This window comes from Paramormyrops kingsleyae, chromosome 8, assembly GCF_048594095.1.
Source record: "Paramormyrops kingsleyae isolate MSU_618 chromosome 8, PKINGS_0.4, whole genome shotgun sequence".
In the NCBI taxonomy this organism is placed as follows: domain Eukaryota; kingdom Metazoa; phylum Chordata; class Actinopteri; order Osteoglossiformes; family Mormyridae; genus Paramormyrops; species Paramormyrops kingsleyae.
Window position 1 is genome coordinate 8,955,019 of NC_132804.1, and position 13,133 is coordinate 8,968,151.

General features: G+C 41.0%; 1 protein-coding gene across 1 annotated transcript; it reads left to right on the forward strand.

Annotated features, from left to right (window-relative positions):
• The first annotated feature begins 672 nt into the window (after positions 1-672).
• nmur3 (neuromedin U receptor 3) lies at positions 673-11,946 on the forward strand. Its single transcript, XM_023827512.2, has 3 exons — positions 673-992; positions 6,234-7,278; positions 10,919-11,946. Exons 2-3 carry the CDS (start codon positions 6,423-6,425, stop codon positions 11,296-11,298), a joined length of 1,236 nt encoding a protein of 411 aa, XP_023683280.2. The 5' UTR covers positions 673-992; positions 6,234-6,422; the 3' UTR covers positions 11,299-11,946.
• Positions 11,947-13,133: the final 1,187 nt, after the last annotated feature.

The window sequence follows — 13,133 nt, forward strand, 5'->3', positions numbered from 1 at the left end:
AATGTGCTGCAGTGTCGATTCCCTGGAGTATAGACGCACTACTCTTTATTAGGCAAAATTCTGTACGTTGTTAATTAGCTTGTCATTGTGTCTTCATTATGTCGTTTTCAATAAAATGGCGTTACACTGAGGTCGTCGACGGCTGCATGGTGCACCAGCACGTCCAAAGCCACAGCTCCTAATCTACACAACAGATTATCCCCAGATTAATGAATTCATATTAATTATTCATATTCTTGTTCTTTATAGAAGATCTACCTTTACCGATGACTGACGTTCAATCGGGTATCGAAAGCAGGCTGCATTATAGTATCTAAGACAATTCCAGACATAGTACGCAATTCAGATAAAATATGTTAAATAAAAATATTTATCTATTGAACAATATGACTTTGAAAATGCACCCGAAAGTATTATAAAGCAGAACACCATCCCGAGAGTATCTGTTAACGCTCACTTAATTATTTTCAGTATTATTTTCCTGCGTAGCCTGATTAAAGTATGATATTCGTATGCTTATGAAATTCAGCTCAAAACCTACTGTCGCCTTAACGCGGGCGGGTATGTAGATAACACCGCTGTGATGGGCTCTTTGTAGCCTTGCTATCATTCAGGACAGTCAGGTAGTTCTTTAATTACATGTATTTCATGCAGATGTCTGAGCGGAGGGGAGGTGTGGGAAGAGCGAACACATCTGGTGGCTTTAGGATGATGCCGCGATGGATGCAGTGCCTGGAATTAGGCGCACAGACTCAAGTTTGTAGGGCTTTACAGCTGCACCGCAGATCGACTCCCGCACCCGCTCCTCCAACGCCGTGATTTCTAAGATATGATCACAAGTCTGCTTACACAAATATTTTGAGAAGATGCTAAGGTACGTGTAAGAGAAAATGATGAGAAAAACAGCTTCATCTGGGACGGAAACATTTTAATACGAGGTATGTGTTAATGAAAGACTAATAGAATCCATGGATGGACTGGAAGCATTTAAGGTCAGTTGTTCTTTACTTGTATTCAGCAGTTTGCTGAACGATACATTCGTATCCATTGAGTTTACAAACATTAACAGTAAATTATTTTAGCGTAGTTAAATCATTGAATGTGTTCGACAGTAAAAATTAACTTTACACCCTTTAAACCATGGTAAATCGTTTAAAGAAAGGAATGACCATATGATTAATTGCTGCTATGCTTCTGTTATGAGATGCATAAAGACTTGGCGAATAATTTCCATTCGGGATTTTGGCTGGGATCAGTTGCACAAATTTAATTATAGCGTTTAATTTAATTGCAGCATGCAAATTATAATTATAAAAACCAAGATATCTGTATACGAAAAAAATGTTTATATAGTATGCAAATGTTTTTTTTACGTTGACCAACCTTATAAGTGGAAACGCAAATTGTTCCTATTTTTACTTGTTTGGAAATATCCACTTAATTGTGTATACGCTTGGTGATTTAACTGTTTACTTATTGGTGCGGGGAATCAGATTATACAGCTGAGTTCATATCCACACACCAGGCTACTCTGTACCATTCCTGCATACATTCTGTCATGTTGCCAGTTTTGAAACTTATTCAAAACCAAAGACGTGTTGACTAGTGAATGGGTTACGTCCGATGTTATAATTCATGGCCTTTTTCAGGGGGTAGGGTTAACTTTTTTTACAGGCAATGATTTCCAGCGAATGTTCTCCGTAGTCAGTAGCATTTTCAATTATTTGTATTTAGTATAATATAGTATAATGCAGACAGCTTGTTCTACAAAGAGCAAGTTCATGGAGGCGTAAAAAGAATTTCCCCATGAGGGACAATAAAGGTTAAATTAAATGAATTAACGTAGGCTATGAGAATCCACTTGATTTTTAAAGTTATTGTTTTCTTTCATGGAAAACTGAATCAGAATTATGCATTTGCATGACAAAGAAATTACTTTGCCCTTGCAGAGTTAGATATAAATATTTTGTCAAACATATTGGCTGTTTTTCTTCTTGTTTCACAGTTTGTATATTTTATTTTTTAGGTTTCTTCCGCTCAGTTAAAATTAGGATAAGGTCATTCCCCTGTCTTGCATGGCAATAAACTGACCTCCATGGATGGGAACAAGTAATTCCTTGGCGAGTCTGAGTCAAGTCCAAGCATTGGAGTCCAAGTCAAGTCTCGAGTCCTTGCATATATAAATTCATAATTACCTCTTAATATCTCAGTTTAATTAGCTCAAGCCAGATGAGCCTTCACTGGTTGTACCCTCCATGTTCATGTGTTGTGATATGATGTCACAGAGTAGTTCTGCGGTTTGAGGATGTCTGACAGCTAAAATTACTGTCTTAGATTAATAAAGGAATGCAATCAGGGTGTCTCACTTAATGTGACATATTCAGCTGATCCTGAAACGCAGTTCACAACCCCCCCCGTAATTTTAACAGCAGGAGAATGATTTATTTACTTGTCTGTGTCATGGCGGTCCCACCATCTCTTGTTAGACGTCCTTTGAGAGAATCTGTTAAGTGATCCTGCTCCTTCAGGGCTACACCTTCTCTGACAGCATAGCTAACATCTGACAGAGAATCCTCAAGGAGTCTGATTTGTTTTGGAAGTTTTTTGAGAAAGTCCAAAATGAAAAATTTTGCACCACACCTCTCTGGGGAACCACCGCCTTCCACATATGGCTACACAATTCTCAAGGGGTGCATCTAATGTCCGGGAGCAAAAATTGATAAGACAACAGTGTGGAACACACACCCACAATGACAAATCGATTACAGATAATTAGCTCTGCTGGATGACAAGTTATAGTCCTGGTAATAAATGGCCTATTAAATGTCATTAATTAAGATATTTTATCCATCTGACAAAACAGTAATTATTTACCCATCAAAGCCACACCGATGTGCAACTTACTGCAGATAGTGAAGAACTGAGTGCCAGTCCAACGAATGGCAGTCAGTCAAAGAGTCACACACACACACACACACAATGGTTTGTAATTATATCTTTCTGAGGACTAACCACTCATTTTTATGGGGAAAACTTTAATCCCAGCATGACCACCTTAACCCCTACTCAGCCCTAACCTTAACCATAATAAACCAAACAACATAGAAGACTTCTGGTATTTTTAGTTTTGTATTGCAGTTACAGATTTTTATAAGATTGAGTTTACTGATAAAACGGTGACTACAACATCCAAATAACAGGTTTTTATCACATTGTGGGGAATATTTGGTCCCCACTATATAATATATACATGCCTACACTCTCACCCACCCATGCTCACACACATACAAGACTTAAATAACATTTTCAATTATCTGCTCATATTCATTCAGGGTTAATGTGTTTTCTGCCCTATCTGTACTCCATCAACTGAACTAAAGGCTAGAGTGAAACGGCTGAAAAAGTCACCATTGATCTGCTTTAATTACCAGCCGTCAGTAACAATGGCACAAATATCTTTCCCAAGGTGAACTACGATGTTTAAGCAGGGCTGTTATGGATGTCCCCAGAATATGCCAACGGAGAGTATTAGAACCGTGCGGGCAGACTGTCAGATCCCAGCCAATTTTACACAACTTGAAACTTGCAAAGCTATCGAACAGATGATTTCATCAAAAAAATGAAGGAAAAACTTTTCTAAAAATACAACTTTTTAAAAAAAAAAAAAAAAACAAGCCTGAATCAATTCCCGTTTTTCTGCAGCCGACATTTGTAAGTCCATCAAAATGCTCCATGATTGTGTTCTTTATATTACGCCAATGATCAAAATCTCAGGCATTTTCTGTCGGCTGCAGCACACAGATTTCATTTCTGCTGGTTTAAGGTTTTAGAACCTCAGACTGGCTTAACCTCACAGCCACAGCCATTCATTGGCTCCATTCGGAAGTCTCACAAAATACAGTAAATGAATGTGGTGACATTTAAAATAAACATGTAAATTTTTGTTCCCCACATACCTAGAAGCAAACACATGCACAGGTAGGGGCGGTGGGCCAATGGGGGTGGGGGCTTAGGGTGCCTGAGCACCTGCCCCTTTTGGCTCAACGGGTGAAAGTACCCCTCCTTCCTGTGAGAGACAGTGTAGCTTTGGTTGCGCCACCAACATGAGACGAACACAATTCAGGCATGTAAGGAAAACCTTCCCATTAGCAAAGAGCAGTTCAGAAATAGCACTTCCAATAATGACATTTCAAAATATGAGATAAACAATACCTGCAGTAAATGCAAAACGGTGAGAGCCTTATTATTTACTGTCATTTAGCCTTGATACTCTTCAAGCATCATTGACTTCTATTACTGAACAATGTAAACAGAACTCAGATAAATAAGAAAAGTCAATAACTGAAGTTAGTCTTGAAACACAATGATAGACATTAGCTTTTCCACAAGGACTTCACCAAAGAGACATTTGTTCTCTACTAGAGCCATTTGTAGACCTTGGGTGCATTTCTCGTACATGCATGTGTTTAACTATCATCTGAAGTACGACTGTTTCCCAAAACAGTCCAACTTTGTTAGTACCACAGTAGTTTGAGGAATGTTGGGTGGTAGTACGACACCCCACAAACCAAATCATGGATTTATAACTCAGTGCACTCTTGTTACGGACACAGGGCATGGTGCAGGCAGAAAAAGGAGACAGGCCACACAGCTCCAAGAGAAAAGGGGGTTATTAAACAAAAACAGAAAACACTGGGAAAACTACAAAATCAAGGAATCACAAAGGGTCAGAATTAAACATGAGAAAAATCAACTTAAAAGAAAACCAATACGCTAATGTACAAAGGGAAACAGGCAACACCAGAACTAGGCCAAACAACAGCATAATACGCACAGCAATATTAGCACACCGACTCACTAAAGAGTAAAACAAAGGCAAGCACTTAAATACACAGAAAACTGGACCAACGAGGACAGGCAGGTGCGGAACATAAGACAATCAGCCAATCACGGAGGGCGCAGGACAACGATCAACAGATGGAACAATTAAACATTGGCACTGGGAAACAGGCAAGAGGTGGAGTAACTGAATAATAACAAACACAGGACTAGGGAACGCTAACAAAGCACAAACTGGGGATACCACACTAGGAATAGTAACAAGGAAGAAAAATACAAAAAGGGCAAGAAATGACATGTGGATAAAAGGTATACAGCTGGACACAAAGTATCGAAACCTTCAGTGTACAAAACTTGACTTCCTATTAAATTATACTATTTTTCCCAGTCAATGAGTTACTGCTTGCTGATTTACAGATATTTTTAAAGCGAGGTGTCATATTTTACACCCCTCCAGCCTGGATGCAGCTATCTTGCCCCCCTTGCCAATTTATGACACTGTCACCTGCTCTATTCACATGACAAAGCTAGCGAAAAGGTGTGATTAGTCATGATACCAAATCTCACAGTGCCGCTGTCCCGTGATCATCACGATGTAACCTGCCACCCCAAGTCAATGATTACAGCCATCCCTTTGATGTACACACACAAAGTAAAATGAACACATTATAACAAACTGAGCACAATAAGAAAATGTGACTCGTGCTGTACTGACTTCATGAAGCAACTGTAATTACACTGCAACGGTGCTTTACTGAACTGTTACCTGTAAGATCTGTTGTTCATGTCAACAGTACAATTTTAGACATCTAAGAGGCTGTTATTAATGAGCATGACCCATCATAAAGCGACGCGGCAGTAAATTAGCAGCAGCACTACGCTCTGCCTTGAGCTTTAACGATCCCCCTTACCCAATGCACCATTTCCTGGGCCGTAACGAGGTTAGGTGTTTCCGTAGCCCGGCTCTGAGCAGCCATCCCCGTAATGTGATTATGAATAAAGTTTTTCAAAACCAAACTCACAGTGTTTATCTGCCATTACGGCTGTCCTTGCTAGCTTGGCCACAGTTGTCCATCAGTTATGACTTGGACATGAAATCTACACTTTCTTTCAATTTGAAATTCGGTAGGTTCCGCCGAGCGAAGAATCGGGCAGATGGACCCCATGACATAGTTTTTCAAAAGCGTACAGAAAACAATAAAACATACATACTTCAGACAGAGCTCATCTTTTAATTATCAAACATGTATCGTGACAAGGATATATGCATGAGTAATTTTAGTACAAAAGCCATTTAATTTGTAGTCGTCTTTGCGAAGATATCTTGAACCATGTTAAACGCAGTGTTCTGTGGCATATTCACCTGAAGCTTGCGTTCTGTTTATCTGTTTAAGGATTTTGTGGGAGTGTCTTTTTCACACCTTTGAGAGAGATGAGGCCAACCCTGTGTGGGCAGCATTGTGAAGAAGCGGCTACGCTGCCCAGTGTTAGGGACACTGTGTCCAGTGATCCAGTGACCCAGTGAACCCACGACCTGTCTGTATTAGCTTTGGATCTGCACAGTGACATTTCTCTGCCCCTTAATGGCACAAAGCAGCCAGTGGGACGTTTCTCAGAACTGCTCAGATCTCCACCACCTCCTCTGCAACGGCACCATGAACAACAGCCTGGGCTCACACTCACAGAGCCTGGAGGACATTCTCCTGAGCGTCCTTGGGCCTAGAAGGTCATCCTTCTTCCTCCCGGTTTCCCTCACCTACTTGCTCATCTTCACAGTCGGAGTGACCGGTAACCTGCTAACCTGCACAGTGATCGCCAAGCACCAGAAGATGCGCACACCCACCAACCTGTACCTCTTCAGCCTGGCCGTGTCGGACCTCCTCGTTCTCATTTTCGGGATGCCCCTGGAGATCTATGACATGTGGCAGAACTACCCCTTCCCCTTTGGTGAGGGCGGATGCTACTTCAAGATCTTCCTCTTTGAGACAGTCTGTTTTGCCTCTATCCTTAACGTGACGGCACTGAGCATGGAAAGGTACATTGCTGTCATGCACCCTCTGAAGTCCAGGTACGTCATGACCAACCAGCATGCCCGGCGGGTGATCACAGGTGTATGGGTGATCTCCTTCATCTGCGCCATCCCCAACACGTCCCTTCATGGAATCTATTACCTCTACCTGCCAGAGAAGGTAGCCGAGTCGGCCATATGCAGTCTGCTGAAGCCCTTGTGGATGTATAACTTGGTCATCCAGATCACCACGGTCCTCTTCTACTTCGTCCCCATGACCATCATCAGCGTTCTGTACCTGGTCATTGGCCGACGGCTGAACAGAGAGAACCGGGTGCCGAAGGAGAAACTGGGGGGAAAACGCACGTCTGGGGCAACCTGGAAAATCCACCTGGAATGTGACCGGAGGAGACAGGTCAACAAGATGCTCAGTGAGATCCTTACCGTCTTGCCATCACAGTTGCGGTTCACAGTTTCAACATAACAGGCATACTTACAATATCGATAAACACAGATACAGGCAGTGCCTGGGTTAAGAACATCAAACTTACAGACAATTTGTACTTATAAATATACTGCCATAAAGCCTATTGCATTAGAAATTCAGGTGAAATACGATGGTTCATAATAACGAACGCATGGACTACTTTGTTACGGTCGTGAAAACATTGCATGGTTTCAGCAGTTTGTTGGCTTGAGGTACAGTAAAGTACCATATGTAGTTAGTTTTATTATTACTGTCGTCTACATATGTGATTATGTGCAGAAAGATACTTTCAATAAAGTGCTATAACAATTGTTAGTATAATTCCGACTTACCCACAAATTCGACTTAAAGACAGGCTTAGGGAATGAATCTTGTTGATAACCTGCGGAATCTCTGGAAGTGAAATAACTGAGGTCAATTAACCTGTAACATTTTCGAAGGTCATCTTATAAAGTCATATTCATTATTATAAAAAAAAAGAAACATATCAAATCTGACAGGCCAGAAATATAAACGCATAAACATTTGTGAAAATGCCCACTTCGGTGCTTAATTACAGCATGCAGGCAAGCTGAAACACAGCGAACCACTTTAACACGACTGATCAGTAATTTTGTTGTGCCAAAGTGACAAAGTTTTCCATTGGTCAGGGATAATAGGTAGTTAGAGTGAAACAGATGACAGAATAAGTGTTCTAAGGCTTTTAGTGTTTCTGCACATTCTACACTTGAGCTTGATTGCACTTATTAATAATTTTTGGCCCATGTGCCGCACTTTTGTGCTGGACGTGCAAATTGAAAGCGAATCATGCTGCATTCCTGACATTGATCAAGACTTTCAAATTGTTTTTTTTTTTTTTTTATCTCAGGTGGAACATGCAGGATTAATTTGGTTCGTTCAATGAATATGCATTGGTTATGGGCTTTTGAATATTATTGAATATTAGTCACATGTTTAGCTGGCTTGTTCTGTTTGCAGTTGGCTATTTTGCTGGTTATTTTCTGATTAAGCAGATTCTCCCGACACTAAAGGCCATCATTATTAAAATAGGTTGTGGATAAAGAGCTCTACATTCTTTGCGATATTGATCGATCCTTATTGAAAGGAAACAGGATGGTATTGTAAGGTATGTAGATACACTGGTGAAACTTTGTCGAAAGGGAACATACTGATAACTGTGGGTTTATTTTTGTATGAAGCTAATGACAGATGTACACAAGTAAAGCCCATTTTGTAAAGCTGCACAGAATTACATATTTGTGGATAACAGATTAAGGCAATACTGCCACTGACAGCCACAGCCAGTTCAGACTGATTAATATGAGAAGGTGGAATTGGCATCGCCGGACACAGCTGCACGGGGGAATATTGAATATGCTCACCTGTCCCATTCAGACATCCAGTTTAGCAGTGCAGTGCACAGACATTTTGGGGGGGGGGGGGGAGATGCTTGAAAGGAGGGCAGGGACGTAACTCAGTGTAAATTTTGCCAACTGGGAGTGGGGGGAGGGGTAGTGAGGCCCTCAGTAAATTGTTTGTGATCATCAGTTATGAAAAATGGGCATTTGGAGCTTCAAAAGGGGGACAATTGTTTGAGCCAAAAGGCACAGGTGCCTCTGTACTTATAAAACACCTGTCTTCTGTCTTCCCTGGGGTGCGTGTCCCTACTGTGTGTGAGGTGTGCTGTCCTCTTCCTGCCTCTGTCCCCATAAGCTTTCAGGCTGATGGTGCCCAGTTTGGATTTACCATCCCACTCCAGTCTCTGCAGAATTCAGAAAGTAGGTGGAGTTAATGAAAAGAGGTGCCCAAGCATATAACCTGATATCTTACAGGAGTGATACATGGTAGTATCTCAGAATAATGAAAGGAAGGTCACTCTAAGGGAATTTAACTGGAAATCTTCAGTTTAATGGTGCCCAGTTCTGGAAAGTCCAGCTTCAGAAAGTACAAATCAAGACAAAATTTTTGTTTCAAGCAGTTGAGTATAAAGAGTCACATTCAGAGACTCGACTGGTTGGTTGAAACAAAATCCTGGTCTGGATTTGTACCTTCTGAACCCTTTGCCAGTGTCCATGTGCCCAAATGCTGTCTGCTGCCCCCTTGGTAATAACCCAAAAAACTGACTAGCCTGCGTAAATGAGAGCTCATTAACTGGGGTAACCTCTCCCTGCATAGCTGTATGGCAATGGCAACTTTATTTATAACGCACTTTCACATAACGAAGTTGACCAAAGTGCTACAAGTGTATCAGAATAAGAATAAATGCCAAAAATAAACTTAAAATCACATCTAAAGTACATTAAAATTAAAAATAAATAAAATAGACTAAAAATAATAAAATAAGAATAAAAGTTAAAAAATATAATAAAAAACACATTAAAAATGTCAACATGTCATGCTGTATCAAAGGCCAAAGTGAACAAATGTGTTTTGAGAAGTGATTTAAAAACAGATGTAGAGGATGCTTGTCTGACATATAAAGGCAGCTCATTCCACAATTTAGGTGCTACCACCGCAAAAGCCCGATCCCCTCTGAGCTTCCGACTAGTCCTAGGCACACTCAGAAGGAGCTGGTCAGCCGACCTGAGAGACCGAGGAGGTGTATATGGCTGGAGGAGCTCAGAGAGGTACAGAGGGGCAACACCAGGCAGACACTTATAAACAAATAAAAGCAATTTAAATTGGATCCTAAAATGCACTGGCAGCCAGTGAAGAGAGCTTAGAACCGGGGTGACATGCTCATATTTGCAAGTGCCAGTTAAAAGACGTGCAGCACCATTTTGAACAAGCTGCAGTCAAGAAATAGAGGACTGACTCACCCCAGAATAAAGTGCATTGCAGTGATCCAGCCGAGTGGTTACAAAGGTGGATACTTTCTCAAAGTGCTGTCGTGCAAGAAAGTGCTTAATTTTGGCCAGCTGCCTCAGGTGAAAGAAGCTAGATCTAACCACTGACCGAATCTGGCTTTCAAGCTTTAATTCAGTATCCATTTTAAAACCCAAATTTACAATCTCAGGTTTGCAGAATGATTTCAGAGTTTTCAAATCGACAGAGAGATTGCCAGCAGAACCAGGTCCAAACACCATCACCTCAGTCTTCGAATCATTAAAACAAAGAAAATTTAACGCCATCCAAGATTTGATGTCCTCCAAACATGTTAGCAGAGAGTTCACAGACAGCCCGTCCTTCCTTTTAAGGGGAACATAGATCTGGCAGTCATCTGCGTAACAGTGAAAGGAGACACCATGTCTCCTGAGGATTGAGCCCAAGGGGAGCAGATAAAGAGAGAACAAAATTGGGCCCAAGATGGAACCCTGCGGGACTCCATGAGACAGTGGAGCGCAGGAGGACTCACAATTACCTAGACGAACTGAAAAGGTTCGATCTTTTAAGTAAGACCTAAACCATTTCAAAGCCACACCTGTTATGCCAACACAATGTTCCAAACGCGAGATTAAAATCTCATGGTCGACAGTCGAGTAAATCGAGTAAAATAAGAACCACACTGTCACCGGAGTCACATGATAAAAGAATATCATTAAAAACTCTTAAAAGTGCTGATTCAGTGCTGTGCTTTGCTTTAGCTGTAGTGGTGGTGGTGTTTGCCATCTGCTGGGCCCCCTTCCATGTGGACCGTCTGCTGTGGAGCTCCGTCTCGCAGTGGACAGACGCCATGCACGCCACCTTCCAGTACGTCCACATCCTCTCGGGGGTCCTCTTCTACTTCAGCTCGGCCGTCAACCCACTCATCTACAGCCTGCTGTCCACACGCTTTCGGGAGTGCTTTCGTGGCCTGGTTTGTATCCAGGCAGCCAGAACCAGCCCACCGCCCGCTCCCAAGACCCTCAAGAGCTCCTACACCCTGGGGTCCCACGACAGCAACCGGGCCGGTCCTGGAGCCCAGCCCCCCTCCAGCGTCTCCAATGGCTGCTGGGATCATGACGACGAGAAGATGTACGTATGAGAACATTGAGCTCCTCTTTCGGTCAATGCTACAGTCAAAAAAATGTGGATGACAAGTTTAGTTATGTCTCTGGTATATTATGGTGTTGTGAAGTAAACTACTTATATCAGAAAAAAAATTATGAGAAATAATTTCTTTAATTAACTGGCTCTTTATTTGATGACAGACAGTGAGCCTTCAAAACTCCATAAATGGGATCATCTTGTGCTGTCAATAACAGCTTAATTTTACTGTCTTCCCACTGATTGCTTTCTAAGTTCCCATTGGGTTAAACCAGGTGGTGACTGACAGCCCATAATAATCCCACCCACTGTGAGTTTGTGGTTCTTCCATCACTACCATACAGCTATTTCAAAAAAACATCATCTCTTTGCAAAATGAAATTTACTGTGCGTACACCTGTGTGCTTTAGAGAATGCATGAAGTAGAGAAATAATATAATTATCATTTTAATGATAAAATATACCTGAAGCAGTATTTTTGTGTTTGAATTGACATGCACTGTGGCATAAACCGATGAATTTACTTTAGATGTTTGTGCAATAAAAGAACTGATGTCAGTTTAGCCTGTTTATTTCTGAACATGGTTTGCAAAATTGGCTGGCAAAATCTGTTATTTAAATTATATTAAATGCACAAATCCTCTGGTGAGCTGTTTTGTTTCTTTGTGTCTAGTAAGTTTGTTTTTCGCCCATTCAAATTATGTACCAGTTCCTTCATTTTGTTAGTGAGTTGCTTGGTAACGGTTCCTTGGAAGGAGAAAACATTTCATTCCTTATTTCTACAGAGCCAAGGACATTGCAAGCCATTCTGGCAGCTGATAACAGTGCTTTCTAAATGCAGGCACACTGCAACCACATACATTTCAGTGGAAAAAGACACTGCTGGATGAAGCTGTCGGATGTCCTTCCAAGCGGCCCCCTTGTCTTGTTTTAGGATCCACTGAGAGAATTGTTCATCATGTGATTTATGGAACCAAATATCTTTTTTAAAGAGCATTTTGCAATGGTTTCACTTATTGCCAAGTTTAAAAATGCCAGATTTTATTCCCGGGATTTAATATCCTTCAGTAAAGATGACACCTGCACCCGTGTTCACCTTGCTCAACCAGCAATGAAGGCAATAACTCTTTCTTCTTTTTGAAAACAGAAGGTGTAGTTGGAACTCTGTGTTTTGCATGGTGATGACCGGCATGATCTGAGCTGTCGTCCTCAGTTTTAGGTGTGACTTTAGAGCGCTGGGATACACTAATTAATGCCTGCATTTTTTGGCTTACTTAGAGGTGGTTTTCCAAAATCATTTTGACAAAGGAGCAAAGGAGCATAAGGGGGAAGATGATCCAGGTATATAAGATTCTAATACGATGCTAATGAACGAATTAGTTACTTCAATATTAGTTCAAATATAAGAACTTGTGGCCATTGGTGGAAATTAGCGGGAGAACATTTTAAACTGGATTTTAGAAAGCACTTCTTTACTCAGCGTGTAGTTAGAGTATGGAATAGTCTTCCTGCTAGTGTAGCGGAAGCTAAAACCCTGGGTTCCTTTAAATCAGAGCTAGATAAGATTTACAACTCTGAGCTATTAGTTAAGTTCTCCCCAAATGAGCTTGATGAGCCGAATGGCCCCTCTCATTTCTAAATTTCTTATGGTCTTATTAAATGAGTTTCTTTCTTAAATAATTCATCACAAATATTACATTCAAGCAGACTTTTAATATTTCTTCAGTGTAGAAATGTCTCTTTTGCAATATTAGTGTAAGAAGCACCTATCAAGCCTTATAACTCTTCTACAGACTTCACAGAGAAATCACCAAAGTCAGAATCATAATATAA

Coding starts and splice junctions, on each gene's coding strand:
- nmur3 (XM_023827512.2), top strand. CDS start 6,423: ATGGCACAAAGCAGCCAGTGGGACGTTTCTCAGAACTGCTCAGATCTC. Junction 7,279..10,918: donor ACAGGTCAACAAGATGCTCA/GTGAGATCCTTA, acceptor GCTTTGCTTTAG/CTGTAGTGGTGGTGGTGTTT.